The sequence below is a fragment of the Stegostoma tigrinum genome, chromosome 12, assembly GCF_030684315.1.
Source record: "Stegostoma tigrinum isolate sSteTig4 chromosome 12, sSteTig4.hap1, whole genome shotgun sequence".
NCBI lineage: Eukaryota > Metazoa > Chordata > Chondrichthyes > Orectolobiformes > Stegostomatidae > Stegostoma > Stegostoma tigrinum.
The window spans coordinates 9007594-9026019 of NC_081365.1; the positions used below are offsets into that span (position 1 = coordinate 9007594).

The 18426-nt window shown below is 45.4% G+C and overlaps 1 protein-coding gene across 1 annotated transcript in view; it reads right to left on the minus strand.

Moving 5' to 3' along the window:
• Positions 1-2939: 2939 nt before the first annotated feature.
• c12h21orf91 (chromosome 12 C21orf91 homolog) overlaps positions 2940-18426 on the minus strand; it is a 50734-nt gene continuing 35247 nt past the window's right edge. Inside the window, exons 3-5 of the mRNA XM_048541279.2 lie at positions 13935-14477; positions 9857-9919; positions 2940-7595 (exon numbers count right to left, since the gene is read on the minus strand). Of these exons, the coding sequence (XP_048397236.1) occupies positions 7429-7595; positions 9857-9919; positions 13935-14477 (773 nt within the window). The 3' untranslated portion in view covers positions 2940-7428. The remainder of the gene's footprint in view (positions 7596-9856; positions 9920-13934; positions 14478-18426) is intronic.

Sequence of the window (18426 nt, forward strand, 5' to 3'; positions counted from 1 at the left end):
GAGAAGCTAGGTGGAGAGGAGACAGACAAGTTAAAGGGGCAGGGATGGAGCCAGTAGAGGTGAGTGTAGGTGGGGAGGGGACAGGTCAAGGGGGCAGGATGAGGTTAGTAGGAGGGAAATGGAGGTGTGGCCTGAGGTGGGAGGAGGGGATAGGCGAGAGGAGGAACAGGTTAGGGAGGTGGGGACAAGCTGGGCTGGTTTTGGGAATGCAGTGGGGGAAAGGGGAGATTTTGAAGCTGATGAAGTCCACATTGATGCCATTGGGCTGCAGGGTTCCCAAGCGGAATATGAGTTGCTGTTCCTGCAACCTTCAGGTGGCATCATTGTGGCACTGCAGGAGGCCCAGGATGGACATGTCATCTGAGGAATTCGAGGGGGTCTTGAAATGGTTTGCGACTGGGAGGTGAAGTTGTTTGTTGCAAACTGAGCGTAGGTGTTCTGCGAAGCAGTCCCCAAGCCTCCACTTGGTTTCCCCAACATGGACGGAGCCACAACAGACACAGTGGATGCAGTATACCACATCTGCCTGATGTGCAAAGTCATCTTGTGGCCTGGGATAGGGGTGAGGGAGGAGGTGTGGGGGCTAGTGTAGCACTTCCTGTGGTTGCAGGGGAAGGTGCCAGGTGTGGAGTGGACAAGGGGGTCACGGAGAGAGTGGTCCCTCCGGAAAGCAGATAATGGGTGGGAACGGGGAAAATGTCTTGGGTGGTGGGGTCGGATCGTAGATGGCGGAAGTGTCAGAGGATGAGGCGTTGTATCCGGAGGTTGGTGGGGCGGTATGTGAGGACGAGGGGGATTCTCTTAGGGCAGTTATTGCTGGGGCGGGGGGGGTAATGTTTGAGGGATGCGGTGCGGGAAATGCAGGAGACACAGTTGAGGGTGTTCTCGAGCACTGGGGTGGGGGGGTGTGCTTGGAGAGTTGCAGTCCTTGAAGAATGAGGACATCTGGGATTTCCAAGAGTGGAATGTCTCATCCTGGGAGCAGATGCGGCAGTGGCAAAGGAATTTGGAATAGGGGATAGAATTTTTGCAGGAAGGTGGGTGGGAGCAGGAGTATTCTAGGTAGCTGTGGGAGTCAGTGGGCTTGGAAATGGATATCGGTTTCTAGGTGGTTGCCTGGAGATGGAGACAAAGAGGCCCAGGAAGGTGAGGGATGTGTTGGAGATGGTCCAGGTGAACTTGAGGTTGGGGTGGAAGGTGTTATTGAAGTGAATGAACTGTTCGAGCTCCTCTGGGGGAGCAAGAGGCAGCGCCGATACAGCCAATGTAACAGAGGAAGAGGTGGGGTTTGGGGCCAGCGTAGGTGCAGAAAAGGGACTGTTCCACGTAACCTACAAAGATGCAGGCATAGCTCAAGCCCACGACTACCCCCTTTGTCTGTAGGGAGTTGGAGGAATCAAAAGAGATGTTGTGGAGAGTGATGATGAGGCGGATGAGGGCATTGGTGGAGGCGGACTGGTCGGGTCTGCGGGACAGGAAGAAGTGGAGGGCCTTGAGGCTATCTGCATGAGGAATACAGGCGTCTAGGGACTGGATGTCCATGGTGAAAGTGAGGTGTTGGGGACCGGGCAAGTGGAAGCTCTGGAGGAGGTGGAGGACATGGGTGGTGTCACGGACATAGGTGGGGAGTTCCTGGACCAAAAGGGGGAGAAAATTGAGTCCAGATAAGTGGAGATAATGAAATGTGAGGCTGGATGAACACAGCAGGATCTCAGGAGCACAAAAGCTGACGTTTCGGGCCTAGACCCTTCACCAGCCTCTCTGATGAAGGGTCTAGGCCCAAAACGTCAGCTTTTGTGCTCCTGAGATGCTGCTGGGCCTGCTGTGTTCATCCAGCCTCACATTTCATTATCTTGGATTCTCCAGCATCTGCAGTTCCCATTATCACTATTCCAGATAGATGGAGATGAGCTCAGTGGGGCAGGAGCAAGTGGAGACGATGGGTTGACCAGGGCAGGTGGGTTTGTGGATTTTGGGAAGGAGATAGAAGCGGGCGGTGGTGGGGTGGGGAACAATGAGGTTGGAGGCTGTGGGTGGGAGGTCACCTGAGGTGATGAGGCTGTGGATGGTTTGGGAGATGATGGTTTGGTGTTCAGGGATGGGGTCATGATCCAGGGAGTGGTTAGAAGGATGTGTTGGAGAGTTGGCATCTGGCCTCAGCAATGTAGAGGTCAGTGTGCCATACTACTTGGATAACTTGTGGATTACCAACTGCCGTCTCAGCAGCACAGCTAAAACCCACAAAGAAAAGCTAATACTGAAAACACTACAGGGCTTCCAAAAAAAAAATCCCCAGCACAACAGTTAGAGGGAAAAAAAACCAGAAATAAAAACAAATTCTTTATATGGCACAAAGAAATGATGTACAATAGAAAATGCATTTTAAACAAATTAGGTTTTACTCCAACGAACAAAATTGACAAATTACAAGCTGCCACAAAAGGTCAGCAGCATGCCGTTTTCTCTATCCATTGGTGGAGTGACAATAGCCACTGTTTGCAGCTGTCAAGGTTGGAGACTAATTGGCAAGTTGCTCAACTATAAAAAACGTGTACAATAGAACCCAACTTGATGAGTGTTCACTGGCAAATGCTGGATAGCTCTCAATTAGGAAGCTCGGCCAACTTGATCGAACTGCTGTAAAATTCACAGCCGTTTTCAAATCCTTCTGTGAACCCCCACACACACTTCCCCGAATCTCTATAACTTCAAGCCACCCAAGCACCCAGATCTCTGCCATTCCTCCAAGTCTGGCCTCTTGCACATCTCAGGTTTCTACCAAGGCAGCTGACTGTAGGCCCCAGACTTTGAAAAACCTCTCCATCACTTCAGAAGTGGTAAGAGAGACAGGCGCACAGAACTGGGTGGGGGGGGGGGGGGGGGGGGGGGGGAAGAAAAAGATCTCCAGTATGTACTTAAAAAGAAGAAACAGAGACAGATAAGAAAATATTCTTTATTTAAAAATCTATTTTCCAGTATAGAGTTTGACTTTATACAACACAAGTGTAAAAAAAAATGCAAGACTGAGGAAATGTAATTGCTAAGTCCTCCCCAGCAGCGGGGGAGCAACCACTGAGTTTGCAGAACAGACCACACAAATATCTTAACCTAAGCCAGGATCTAGTCAACACAGGTCAGCAATCCCCAGCAATATCCTGTCCTAACAAACTGGAGAAAATGGCAGTGGTTCACACGTGTGTGCAGCACTCCCTATTACTAATTTCGAGGAGCGCTTCGAGGAAAATCTCTCTACTTTTCCTGAAGACCTTGCTGGTGGAGCAGTCTCAAAAAAAAGAGGGGGAGGCAGCTCAGGATAATTGGATTCTTACAAAATACCCACACTTCACAAATTCACATGGCTGCTCTGTATTTCAGACAGTACGAACGCGTCAGAAAGGGCCGAGTGTGTGTTTTTGTTTTATTGAACCCATCTGTGGCTGAGAACGTGGGATTGAAATTGGGATATTGCCCCTTGGAGGCTCAATGCTACTTATGGGCATTTATCCAAAGTGAACCCAGAATACTATCGCCATCAAAAGCAACAAAAATAAGACAAAAGTGACAAGTCAACACGAAACTCTACACGAGAAGAGACAGGAGTCTGAAATTCAGACTGAAAATCCTGAGGAAACCCACAGCAAATGTGGAATCTGTGTGTGACCTTTGAATAAAGATACTGCAAGTGTACAAAGTTGCTGGGTTTGGATACTCCCTGAAACAGCCTTGTTCTTGCACAGTGTGATCTGATGAAGGCACAAACACCCCAATCCAAAAGAAGGCTCGCACTCTACCGAAGTCACTGAATTCACTGCATTCCTAAATGAGTGCTTTCCTTTCGGCCAGGTGGGGAGGTTCAACGAATGTGTTCCAGACACACTCCAGGGCTGTAGTTTATGAAAAGTGTTGTGCTTTCAAGCCTCCAAATCACACCTGACCAGCACAATACAAAAAATACAAAACCTCTACATCTAGAAAACAATAAGAAAGAAAATATCAACATCACAGATTCAGCTCAAAATCACCTTACAAAATACAAAGACTGAAATTGGAAAGTGCTGCAAACAGTAAGCAGAGCAGGCTGCTTCCACAGAAAAACAGATGCACATACAGTTTTCAGGAAAGACCAACTGACACATTAACAGTCTCTCGTCTATCCAACAAGTGCTACTTGACTTGCTGGAATTTCGAACACTTCCCACATTTAATTTCAAGTTCCCAGAATCCGTCGTATTTCACTTCCATCTTCGGATTGTGGGGTTTCTCGACATGAAGCCCCTGCAAACTACATCTACGCATCTTCCTTTTCCACCCACTCAAACAGTGGGCACGGTTGCTACACAAATACTTTACCTAACTTCATGCAAAAGATACAGTGAAATGTGAAACAGGCAGTGGTTTAAGAAACTCTAGTTGGAGGCTCACTGCAAGAATTTGCTGCAGGGGCCAAGTTTAAACAGACAGCAACAATGGGCAACTCATTAGTCTGACAGCAGAGTTAGAAACACCAGCTTTGCACTCTGCGGTATTCTTCCCTCCTCTTCCACATGCTTGGGCTTTCAATCCTCAAAAAAAAAATCAGCATCACCTACCAACACCATTGGAACAGCAGGAGGCTATTGAGCCTCAGATCAATGAAAGCTTGACCAATCGATCCCACGCCACAGGTGTGGTCAGTTAGCTCAGTTATGTGGAAGGCAGGTTTAATTGCCTAGACCAGCTGAGGTTACCACGGGAGGTCCTCCATTGTCAGCCTCTCCCCTCGCCCAAGGTGACCCTTGGGTTAAAACACCACTAGTTGTCGGTCTCTCTCGCTCTGATCTTCTGGGGCAATGGTGACTTTACTCACTGTTACTTCAGTTACATGGATGGGTTGGAGAAGTTGGGTGCGTTCTCCTTGGAGGAGGGAAGTTTGATGGAGGTCATGTGGAGATGCTCGGAATCTGGAGGAACGTGGATAGAGCAGACCAGGGAAAACCATTCCCACTCGACAACCAGAGGGCACAGATTAAAAAAGGTGACTGGCAAAAGGCATAAATCATTAATGATTACGACTGAGCATGTGGGGGAAGCAGATTCAATTGAGGATTTTAAAAAGGACCATTATCTGAAAATGAAAAACACACAATGGTACAGGGAGAAGGCAGGAAATGCTCCCAGGTGACTTCCTGGAATAGGCAGAAGAAAATCCAAAATTGGAAGCTAGTCTCAGTAATGAAGACCATGAAACTATCAGAGTCAGCGTTTAACCGCATGAAACGAGGCCCTTCAGTCCATCATGTCCATGTCAGTCATCAAGCATCTACTGTAATCCCATTTATTGCCGTAAAGCTCTCTAGTTCTCTAGGGAATTCTCCAAGGGAAGGAAATGTGCAATTCTTATCCAGTCTGGCCTACTTGCAACTCCAGACCACAAAGATATGGTTGACTCAAAATTCCCTTAGAGGGCGGCTGGGTAACAAATGTTGGCACTGCCAGGAGTGACATCAGTGCCCACAAAAGAATGTTTAAAAAGAAGAGCCATCACTGATATGATGGGCCAAATGGCCCTCTTCCATGCTGTAACGGTCCACTTTATTCACATGTTGGTGGGCAATTGGCAATTGAGGTCGCCCAGGTATGGCTGTAGGAACAGGGTCACTGTGCTAATCGATGGCTCCTTTTGTTATCACCGTTGGAAGAGGATAGAGGAGCTTAAACATTTCACTGCAGCCAGCAGCTCCCGAGGACAGCAGTTCTGGCAGAAATGTATAAACAAAAGGAGGTAGAGACCAGCAAAATTCTCCCTTCCACTTCATAGCAGACAGAGTGCATCCCTAAGCTCTCATGACCTTCTCACAGAGTCACTCACCACCTTCCTCCAACACAAATCAACCCAATCCAATTAAAAAACCTCCAAAAAAATGATAGCTAGAAACTGGCCTGGCATCCAACAGGGAGGCACACTGCATTAATTGTTCAGACAATTTCTGACACATCAAAAAGGCATGTTACTAGCTGTAGTGCGTTTGAGGAATGCCCTGAGGTTGTGAAAAAGGACCTTTTCCTTCTTAAGATTTTTTTTTAAATCTTCAGATTCTTACTAACCCTACAAGTTCTGGTTCTGCTTCCCCTCACTGTGGGTTCAAAATGCCCAAACTTGGCTCTTGGAAGATAGCTTTTAAAAAAAAGAGCCACGTTGTTGGCAGAAACAGATTTATAGCAAATCCACGACTATAGCACTGACATGGAAGCTTAAAGTCAGGGGTGCCTGAGCCAGATCTAGTGAGAGGCAACTAGAGAGTTTCCTTGTGTAGCTTCAGAAGCTGCTTAGAGAGTACAGTCTGGTGTCTTATACAGGGCTCATCACAATTCCAACGGTCATTCCATCCATCTTGCATTCAGCTTTTTCTGGGTCTTTCAATAGAAAGATCTTGTTGTATGCAGCTGACCTAGCTCTGGGTCTCAGCCTCTGGTCTGAGTCAGTAAAGGTACAGTCACTGCAGTCTTACCTGGGTGTAGGGCTGCTTGGAGTGCGAGAGAGCATGAGAAACACAACTAGTGATGGTTTAACCCGGAGGGTCACCACAAAATAATTCAGGCAATGTATAAACATCTCCGGCAAGGGGAGAAATTGAGAAGGGGTGTCCTTCAATGGCAACCTCAGCTTCGCACCAAACATGTCAAGTACGAGGGTATGGTTGAATGCACCACACGTGGTCTGTATTGGGACTTGCCCATTTTATGAACAATTAGAATAATAGATCACACAGCCACATCACACAGAGACAAACACAAAGTGGAGTGCCAGTGAGGCTGAAGTACTGGCTTCCAGCATTGCTTTCACACAACAGGACCTGCTAAGATAGGGTGCCATAAACAAAATGCAAACTTTAATTAGGGTACGTGTCTCAATTGCCTTGGCCTCCAGGGATCTTCAGGCTCTCAAGCAATGGCACGCAGTGCGCATCACAGCCCTGTATGAACTTGTTGCTGCTAGATCTTGTGGAAAATGAGTAGGGGTGGGGGTAATGTCCAAAAATTCAAACCACGTTGGTACTGAGTAGTGGAACCTTGGAAATTTCACCAGCCTATCCCTGACCACAGAGCAAAATTCGGAGCTCGGTCACCTGCATTCAGTTCGTCCTTGCTTAAACCTCCCTGTCATCTTCGACGCAAAATTCCCCAAATTACACTTGGTTGCGCAGAATGAACTGTTGGAGGTGCCACAATAAAGGCTAGTCAGCCACACAGGGTTTCAAGAAGAAAAACAAAGTCTTAAGAAAAGGAGAAACACTCAAACCAGTATGCAAAATAAATTACTTTTTTCCCACCTTATGCAAATATAAATGTAACGTAACATACAAAACACCTCCCCACAGCAGAGTCCAACTTGACACTGTTGGGAAGCTTATTTGATGCAAAGCTGATTTCCAATCCATTGGTTGAGAGTCAGTTATCGAGGGGAGCATTGGGTTTGATCCCTCCTTGTCCCACTCGCAGCCAGGGTAGCTTCTCCCTGTTCTTGAACAGCTGCTCAATGGCGATGTAGCGTACGTGTAGTTCGGAGGACAGAGAGTCTTTCTTTTCCAATTCCTGTGCAAGATCCTCAAAGACCACTTCGAAAAGACAAAAAGTAAATAAATTAGATTGATTTCAAGTGCAAGAAAAGGGGTCATTCTATCTCCATCTCCTTCTAAAAAGAAAATTAAATGCTTGCTTCAGGTTCAGCTGGAGCATTGCCGCCAATTCCACATCTTACATTTTGCACTAGTTTTTGGATTGGTGCAGTGGTTAGCACTGTTGCTTGAGTGCCAGGGTCCTGGGTTCAATTCTAACCTTAGATGACCGCCTGTGTGGAGACTGCACATTCTCCCTGTGTCTGCGTGGGTTTCCTCCGGGTGTTCTGGTTTCCTCCCACAGCCCAAACGTACAGGTTAGGTACATTGGTCATGCTAAACTGCCTGCAGTGTCCAGGAGTGCACAGGCTGGGTGGATGAGCCATGGGAAATGCAGGGTTACAGGGATGGGGTGGGGCCTGGGTCGGATGCTCTTTGCATTACTAGTGCAAATTCAAATGGGCCAAATGGCCTCTTCCTGCACTGTAGGGGTTCTAGGCGCTTATTTTACATTTTTATTAGCACTTCTGTCAAAATCATCCACATGGCTGTAGTATCTGCAGTCACATAACGGGCTAGCTTTTAATTTCAGACCTTATTCGCCATCTGCCACAGTGGGATTTGAACCCTTGTTCTCAGATTTGGAACATGTTCCTGGGGCTCTGGATTGTTTATCCAGCGATGTTACCACTGTGTGACTGCATCACATTTCAGAAAGGGGTGTCGATGCCTTGTAGAAGGTGCAGAGATGAATGCTAAGAAGGGTATATGTGTACAAGGAACATCAATTAAGGCAAGGTGATAGGCTGTTGTTGTTAGACTGTTAATCCAGAGACCCAGGTACAGTTCAGGGGATCCAGATTCAAACGCTGCCAGGGCAGATTGTGAATCTGAATTCGATAAAAAAATCTGAAGTTAGGATTCCAATGATGACTCTGAAAGCCATTATCAATTGTCAAAAAACTGATCTGGTTCACTTTAGGGAAGGAAATCCTGCCATCCTTACCCAGTCTGGCCAACATTGGCTCCAGGCACATAGCAATATAGTTGCTCTCAGGGCAATAAATGGTGACCTAGCCAGTGGTGCCTATGTCCCGTGAATGAATTTAAATAAAACAGTTAATGTGGAAAAATTGGAGACACTGGGATTCTCCTTCATGGAGCAGATCATGGGCAGTTTATCAGAGATGTTCAAAATGGAGGTATTTTAACCATAGAGAGAGTGTTCTTACTGGCAGAAGGATCGACAACCAAAATGGTAAGGACTGAAGGTAACCGGTAATCAAGACAACTGGTCAAAGAAGTGGGCGAGAGGAATTCCTTTCCTTAACCACAAAACAGATTATGATCTGGAACACTCCGTTAAAAGGTGGCACAGGCAAATTCAAACATAAGTCTTTAAAACTTGGAAATCAACTGCAATGTGGAAGGTTCACAAGGCTGTGGGTAAAGCTGGGCAGGAGGACTAATTAGGTGGCCCTTTTAAGGAGTGGCATAGGTAAGATGGAAAGAACAGCTTCATTCTACGCTGTCCACGACTCCTTAAGTCATTGATTGTACCAGAGACAGTTCAGACGCTGTTTGGAGATAAATATCCATCAGGACACCTTGGCTAAGTCACTTGCTTTCCTTTAGTGTAGAGAGAGCAGGAAGAAGTCGCAGGCAGGGGAGAGCGAGCCAGCAGGAGACGGGAGGAGAAATGCCCTAAATGCCCCTTAAAAGCAGCTGGCCTTACTGGTATTAATTTTTAACTTGACTCTGTATCTATGCACTTGTGCAGTTTCATCACAACATTTATTCAGAGACATCGGCTCCAATATGCAAATTAAAATGAAACACAGATGAGAGTCTGAATCTCTTCAATTTATCTCTTTGAATCACAGTCAGTGCTATTTTTAATAATTAGTTGTTAAATTGAGGCCACACCTGCAGTCTCAGATGGATATAAAAAGGATCTCGTGGCACTATTCTGAACAAGAGGAGAGACGTGCCTGGTCTCCTAACCAATGTCTAACCCTCAATCAAACCGCTAAACACATTATCTGTCAATTATCAATTTGCTGTTTCTGGGAGCTTGTTGTGCATAAATCGGTTGCAGCATCCCTCATGTTTACAAGATTGGCTAAACTGGGATGAAGAAAGAAATTGTACAAAACAAAGACAATAAATTTTTACGACTCTTTTCTGGAAATAAAAAAAATCACATGATATTAATTTAAATTCTTGAATTCTTCCCAGACCATGCAGACATGGTTATATACCTTTGATTTGTTTGAGGAGCTGTTCATTCAATGGCAGCAGATCATCCACCGACATGGCACTCACTGAAAGAAATATCAAACAGTGTTACAGCTATTGTAGTAACTGGTATAAGCAGAGGTCGTCCGGAAAATCATCTTTATCTCTAACTCCCCGTAGTCTATCTAGTAAAGGCATATTACACTGGGCACTATGCACTGAAATAGGAACATTGGCAATGCAGCTGTGAGGAAAACCTGGGAGATAAGTGACCATGTGGTAGAATTCTTCTTCAAGATAGAGACAGCAAGGTAGTCGACTCAGACAAGGGTCCTGAATCCTAATAAGGTAAGGATGATGGTATGAATTGGCTATGATGGATTGGGAAAGGTTACTGAAATGAATAAGTGAATGCTTGCATTGCCTGTCCATTGCATGAATGGATAAGCTACAGAAGTGATTTATTCCTGTCTGGTGCAGGTGAGAACAATAGCCAAATCATGGCTTGAGGGAAGTTAGTGATAGCATTAGATGCAAAAACAGGCATACAACAGGAGAAAGAAAAAAACAGAAGGCCTGAAGATAGCTACAGCTTAAAAGTTAATCAACCCCTTGGTTCTCCTTTAAGTAGTGGAAGGGAAAGTATGAGAGTAAGCTTGCAGAGAACATAACAACTGTAAAAGTTTCAATTGATACGTAAAGAGAAGATTGGTAAAACTTGCAGTTGCCTAGAAATGGGGAACAAAAATGGCTGACAAACTAATTTTAATGCTTTGCTTCTGTCCTCACAAAGATGGTCACAAATAACTTACACCAGAAATGAGGGGGAATACAGGCTTTAGTGAGAGGAAAGAACCGAGACAAATCTGTATGAGTGAAGAAATGGTGTTGGAGAAATTGATGGGATTGCAGGCTGATAAATCCCCGGGACTTGATAAAACTATATCCCAAAGTATTTAAAGAAGTTGCCCAAGAAACAGTGGATGCATTGGTGGCTAACTTCTAAAGGTTCTTTAGACTTCAGACATTAACTAATCTAACTCCATTAGAGAGAAAACTAGGAATTATAGACCAATGAGTCTAACGTTGGTAGTGGGAAAGATGCTAAAGTCCATTATCAAGGATTTTATAGCAGAGCACTTAGACTGTGGTAGAAACAGACACTGTCAGCATGGTCATACAGAAGTGAAATCATGCCTGAAAAATCTACTGGAATTCTTCGAGGTTATAGCTGGTAGTGTTGATCAGTGGATGCATTTTATTTGGACTGTCAGCAGCCTTTTGATAACTTTACACATTAATCTCTTATGTGGGACTTAAAGTATATGAGATTGCGGGCAATATATTGAGTTGTTTGAAAAGTTGGTTAGCAGACAGAAAGAAGTAGGAATAAATGGGCTGCTTTTTGAATAGCAGACCATGGCTAGTGGGTTCCTGCAGGGATTGGCACTAGGACCCCAGCTATTCATGACATGTAAATGATTTAGACAAGGGAACTACATGATGAGGGAACCATCTGTTTTCAGATGACATGAACCTGGGTGGAAGGATGAGTTATGATGAGGACGCAGAGATGTTACAGTGCGATGCAGATTGGGCAAATGCATAGCAGATACAGTACAACATGGTTAAATGTGGGATTATCTGCTTTGGTAGTGAAAGAAAGGAAGGTGGATTATTATTTGATTGGTTGTAAATTAAGAGAGAGGGAAATGTTCAATGAGACCTGGGTGTCCTTGTGCACCAGTTGTTGAAAGTGAGCACATAACTGCAGCAGGTAGTAAGGGTGTATTGGCCTTCATAGTGAAACGATTCGATTATAGGAACAAGGGTGTCTTGCTCTAGTTACGCAGGGCATCGTGAGGCCTCATTGGAATATTGTGTGCAGTTTGTCTCCTTGTCTGAGAAAGAATGTTCTTGCTAGAGAGGGAGTGCAGCAAAAATTTACTAAAATGGATTCCTGGGATGGTAGGGCTGACATATAAAAGAGAGATTCAGAGATAACAAAGTGGAGAGCTGGATGAACACAGCAAGCCAAGCAGCATCTTAGGAGCACAAAAGCTGACGTTTTGGGCCTACTACCCTTCATCAGAAGGGTCTTGGCCCAAAGTGTCAGCTTTTGTGCTCCGAAGATGCTGCTTGGCCTGCAGTGATCATCCAGCTCCACACTTTGTTATCTCTGAATCTCCAGCATCTGCAGTCCCCATTATTACCGAAGAGAGGCTCAGTTAGTTAGAAGTTCAGAACAATAGTGGGGGGGTGGAATCTCATAGAAACCTGTAAAATCCTAACAGGACTAGACAGGCTAGATGCAGGAAAGGCATTCCTGACAGTGGGAGAGTCCAGAATCAAGAATCATAGTTTAAAAAGGATAAAGGGGTTAAAAACTAGGACTAAGATGAGGAGAAATCTCTTCACCCACACAGAATGGGGAGCCTATGGAATTCACTACCACAAAGCAGTTGAGACCAAAATATTGTGCATTTTCAAGGGAGGTGGTAGTTATAGCTCTTGTGGCTAAAGGGTTCATGGGATATGGAGGGCGGCAGGATTGGGCATTGAGCTTGAAGATCAACCACGATCATACTGGATAATAGAGCAGGCGCGAGGGTGGAATGGCCTACTTCTGCACCCATCTTTCAGGTTTCTATTACTGGAATCAGATGGGTGATTCACTATAATTGAAAAAGCTGGTGTGGTTCAACTTGATTTCCTCTGCTGGAAAGAGCTGAGCCAGCGTGAGCGAGAGAGCACAAGAGAACAAAGAGTTGCGGGTTATCCTTGAAATTAAAACTAGACTGCTGGGAGTTGATGTCAGGTCTGTCAAGTTACATATTCACTGGATATTGATGTCTTTGGACCAACAGAATTAAAGGTACAGATCATACACAAGCTGATGGAATGATATAAAATAGTCATGGTCTTTTCTCCAGGGTAGGGGAGTCCAAAACTAGAGGGCACAGGTTTAAGGCGAGAGGAGATAGATTTTAAAGGGACCACTTTTTCACACAGAGGGAGTGGTGTGTGTATGGAATGAGCTGCCAAAGGAAGTGGTAGAGGTTGGTACAATTATAGCAACATTTAAAAGGCATCAGGATTGGTACATAAGTAGGAAGAGTTTAGAGGGATATGGACCAAATGCTGGCAAATGGGACCAGACTAATTTAGGATATCTGGTCGGTATGGGCGAATTGGACCAAAGGGTCTGGTTCTGTGCTGTATATCTCTATGATTCTAAGCCATCGAGAGGCTAAATGGTCACTACTGTCCATGATTATTTTTGGTTCTGCTCAGCTTGAGAAACAAGACTTTGCGTGGGCCGCATGCAGGGAGAAAAACTGAAGGTCAAGGCACGAGTCATGTTTTCCCACATTTTTCAAAATAACGTCATGCAGTCTAATTGCCGTAGGTCCAACCACGGTGCTGTTAGGGAGGCACTTCCAGTATTTTGACCCAGTGACAGTGAAGTAACGGCAATATATTTCCAAGTCAGGATGGTGAGTGACTTGGAGGGGAGCTTGCAGATGGTCTTCCCAAGTATCTATTGCCCTTGTCCTTCTAGGCAGAAATGGTTAAGAGTCTGGAAGGTGCTGTCTCAAGATCTTTGGTGAATTTTCTGCAGTGCATCTTGTACATTGTACACACTGCTGCTACTAAGCATCGGTAGTGGGAGGGAATGCATGTGGTGTCAGTCAGGTGGGCTGCTTTGTCCTGGGTGGCATCAAGCTTTGAGCATTGTTGGAGCTGTACTCATCCAGGCAAATGGGTAACGTCCTATCACACTCCTGACTTGTGCCTTGTCAATGACGGACAGACTTTGGGGAGTCAGGAGCTGAGTTACCTGCTGCAGTATTGTTAGCATCTGACCTGCTCTTGTAGGCACTGCATTGAAATGGAGAGTCCAGTTCAGTTTGTGGTTATGGCAAGCCCCAGTATATTTTTCCTGGCCTATCACTTATAGTTCACTTGTGGCTGAGGCCCAATTCAGGGTCTCAGTGCCGTACTTGGATATTTAAAAATGGTTGTAAGTGAAGATGTGAAAGGGGTAGCATCGATAAGTCTCCGACCAAAAGAATCTGCCTGCCCCTCCCCGATACTTACATTCCTCCTGGGTGTAGTGCCGATGACAGCTGGCCTCCACCCTGCTGTGGTTTCCTGCAGCGAGTGGAGATTCTGTCCCGTGCCCCCGCTCCTTAGGTGGCCAGTGAACATCTAAACCACGAAATCTTTCGACAGACACCCCCAGCATCCCCTGACGGAAGTGTGATGGCACATCCTGCTCCAAAATCCCCTGCCCGCACTTGGAGTAGCCCGGTGAGCTCCCATTTAGCCAGCGTGGGGAGTACTGTGGTAACTGCAGGCCATTCACCTGGGGCAAGTGTGTCCTGAGTGCGCTTGGCTGGTGGTCGTGACCCTTGACCTGCTCCCGCCCACACTCCCGGAGGTCAGGGCGCGAGTGCTGGTTTTGTGCGTACTGAATAATGCGGCTGATCTTCCTGCTCAGGATCTCCTTCACATCTCTGTAGGTGCTCTTTGATACTCTTGGCTGGGGGAGGTCCTGGTTGGCGATGAGGTGAAATTTTTCAAAGCACTCTCTGTGGCCGTGTACTGATTCAGTGTGGAGGAGATTTTCCCTGGCCACCCCTGCAAGACAGAGGATAAAAATATAACACTTACACCAGTCCTCTAAACAACAGACGCTTGCCTATGGAGTCAAATAATTGGTCGAATTCTTGACCCTTGCAAGAACCTCAATTCATAAAACGTTTGGGGCGGCACAGTGCCTCAGCGGTTAGCGCTGCTGTCTCATGGCATCTGAGATCAGAGTTCGATTCTGCCCTCGGGTGACTGTTCTCCCAGCGTCTTTGTAGGTTTTCTCCGGGTGCTCCGAATGCAGGGTTACAGGGATAGGGTAGGGGGTAGGTCTGGTTGAGATACTCTTCAGAGGGTCAATATGGACTTGACGGTCCAAAAGGCCTGATTCTGTGTAGTAGGGGATCTATGATTTGTGATGCTTTCAAGAGCTTAACACTGTGTTCACAATGGAAATATCGTGCATTTTAAAGGAGGTGGTAGTTATAGCTCTCGTGGCTAAAGGGATCAAAGGATATGGTGGAGAACAGGATTGGGACAATGAGCTCGAAGATCAAACATATCATACTGAATGATAGAGCAGACTCAAGGGTGGAATGATTGGTGGCCATCAAATTTGATCAAAGAGGTCAGTTTTACTCAGGACAAGGGATTTCAGAGGGGGGTTTTCACAGCTTAGGCCAGAGGCTGAGGCAGAAGGAGTCGAAGAAATAGCTACTGCAGATCCAGAGAGCAGGGTGACAGGACAGAACCACGGGTGGAGAGAAGGGGAAGGGGAAAAACAATGACAGAGAGAGGGGCAGGGGGATGTAGCTAAAGAAGTGGGGAGAAAAAGGAGCAGCTTGTACCCAAACCTGACCAGCTTTCTTAGCTATCTGTAAAGCATGGACACTGGGCAGGAAACCTGGTTCCAAAAGCCAAGCCAGATCAGAGAACAAACAGATGACCAATGCAACACAAGACCGGCAGCAAGTTTAAGTGCACAAAGGCGAATCCAATCAAGCAAAAAGATAAACTTCAGAAGATGTCCAAGCTTTCCATATCATTAATTGGGGGAGGTGATGGCTTAGTGGTGTTAAATTGCTGGACTGAGGATCCAGAGAGCCAGATAATGTTCTGGAGACACAGGTACGAATCCTGTCATTGCAGACGGTGGAGTTTGAATCCAATAAATATCTGGAATTAAGAATCTAATGATGACTGAGAAAAAAAAACACTATCTGGTTCACTAGAGCCCTTTAGGGAAGGAATCTACCATCCCAACCTGGTCTGGTATACATGTGGTTGACTCTTAACTACCCTTTAGGAAATTAGGGCTGGGCAATAAATTCTGCCTAGCCAGCGATGCCCTCATCCCATGAATGAATAAAAGAAAAAAAACAGGTTGAGAGAATATGCTGATCAGAAGCTTTTCTGACCATTAATATATCACAGGTCCTGAAACACTAGGAGAACGCATACAAAGCTTAGGATCAGCAGGGGTTAGTGCCAATATATTACCACTACGCATTGTTGAAAGACATGCATCTCAGCAGGTGGCACTCGAAGGGGCAGACTGTCAGACACCACACAATAAATCACCAGTTCTGAACATTTGCATAACCATGGTAGTGCCCAAACACAACATCCTCTCGGTTATCTGGAAATCTTCGACCTGTAGATGCCAATGGTCCTGAAATGGCAGGACTACGCATGCAACAAGGCATGAACATGGATTGCGTTACAACGTGAGAAGAGCATCAAGGTGCCGCTCTGGTATACCACAATGCAAATTAGCCTGAAGTCATGAAGGATGAATATTCTGTGTAGCCAGAGGACAACTGCTAGTGGAGTTTGCACCCATTAAAACGAGAGAGAGTTAAGACACTGTAAAGAGGTGAGAGTCAAACAAGAGGAAAGAGTTGATATTTCACTGCAACTGATGTACAGATGAACCTACTTGACCCACGACAAGAATTATACTCCACATAAGCCTTCTCCAATTTTGTTCACCTCACCTTATTAGCGCCTTTCTATTGCTTTCTCCTTTAAACACTCAACTGGCTTATGCTTAAATTCATCTACATCATTCACCTTTAGATTCACCTGCACATTACAGCAACCCTCTGGAATTCCCTGCAATTAACTTTCCGATTTATTACAATTTTATAGACTAAATCTTGGAGTTTGAGCATAAGAGGAAAGAATGTGTTCTCGCCACCCATGAACCTTAAGCCACTTTTTTTTAAAAGGAAGGAACTTTTGCCTTTTTTTAGGTTTTTCTGACAGGCATAATTTCTCAGCCCTGCCACAAACGTTTGCCCTTCTGTTTTCGGCAGATAGTCCTGCTGCTGGTTCAAAACAAAAGAGAGTAAGTATCTCCTCTCCTTCCTCACCGCCCTTCCTGTCTGACATCTCTCTGCAGGTTGTAGCAAGTTTGCTCATATAAGTTGCCACATCTGCAGTTTCATCAAAAGCTGCTGAATTTCACAGAACTCAGCAACCACAAGCAGAGACCCTACCATGTGAAACCTATCAGCACACAATCAACCGAGGCGCAATTGACAGAGATCAATTCAGTCACTTCAGGAAGGAAATAAAATGCAGGATTTGAGGCTTTGCATTGTTCTATTGAGGGGCTCTCGGTTTTTCCTTATGGTCAGTTGTTTGGCTTTAATTAAAAGCTGTACTTAATTCCCTCTTCTCCAAGACACCAGCTGTCTCAGACTTACACAGCAGTGGTTTGCGCGTCTGGACAAGATGGATTAGCAGGCATTTTGGAACTAGGTTATTGAAAAGAGAAGATTAATTTTAAAAGAATAGCTGAATCTAACCCTATTTTTAGTCCATCTTCATGCACGTTGACTTCTGATCATCATCCAGTGAAAGTAGGCTAGAACATTCTGCATATTTACCCAGGAATGTGACCACATTGTAACGCCCTAGTCATTCTTCCAGCATAACATAATGAGCTAAGTCAGCAGAGTTTAGGAACAGAACCTGCATCAATCCTCTGGTCAACAGGAGGGGAGATGGTAGAAAATTTGTACTGTTGCCTGTGTTTCTAGTCCAGCAATTTTCCAGGAACATGGGTACAAATCCCACTGCATTAATACATCTGAGAAATGAAGTTTATTTCAGTAATGGCGAGCATGAAACTCAAAACCCAGCAGATTCACCAAGCTTTTTTTAGGGGAGGAATTCTGCCATCATTCCATGGCCTAGCCTCCATGTGACCACAGACCCATAGCACTTCTTAGGAGCTAATAATGCTCTGAACAGGAGTCATCTGGAATTGAAACATTAGCCTGCTTTCTTTCCATGGATGCTGCCTGACCTGTTGTGATCTTCAGCACTTCTTGTTGCTTCTTAATTACCTTCACGGGCAATTACAGATGGGCAATAAATGCCCTCATCCCAAGATAGATTATAAACACAAGCAGCTCAATACCATCCAGGGCAAAGCAGTCCACTTGGGGAAAGTAAAATCACCTTCTTAGGTAGTTTCTGGGTTCCAAGAGATCCTGTGAAATAAATTTTAAAAACGTCCTTAACTTTTCACCAAGCTAGTAAAAATGTCGTGACAAATAATCCACGTTTTCACACCCAAGCGATTCTTCCTGCTCACTCTCCACCTCTTCTTCATAAGTCGACAGCAGCTATTTAAACAAAATCAACCCACACTGGGGAACTCTGGATTTAAACAAAAAAAACAGAAACAATAATGCAACATAACCAGGAAACATCTGTCGCTAGCCTCACCATATCCTCAAAACTTGGCAACAGATACGTCACAGGTTGACAAGAGAGAGGGCGAAATGGGAAAGGAGTTGGAGTGGAGTGGTGGGAAGGGATAACAGAGTAGGAGTGGGGAGTGGGGAGTGGGAATAGGAGGTGGACGAGCCGGAGGGCAGGGCAAGAAAAGGAGTGAATTTCCTTAATGACCATTGCTTCCACTGGGCTCTCTTTCTAGTAGTCAAAAGAAACACAACTTGGAAGCAATCTCAATTCAATTGAAATC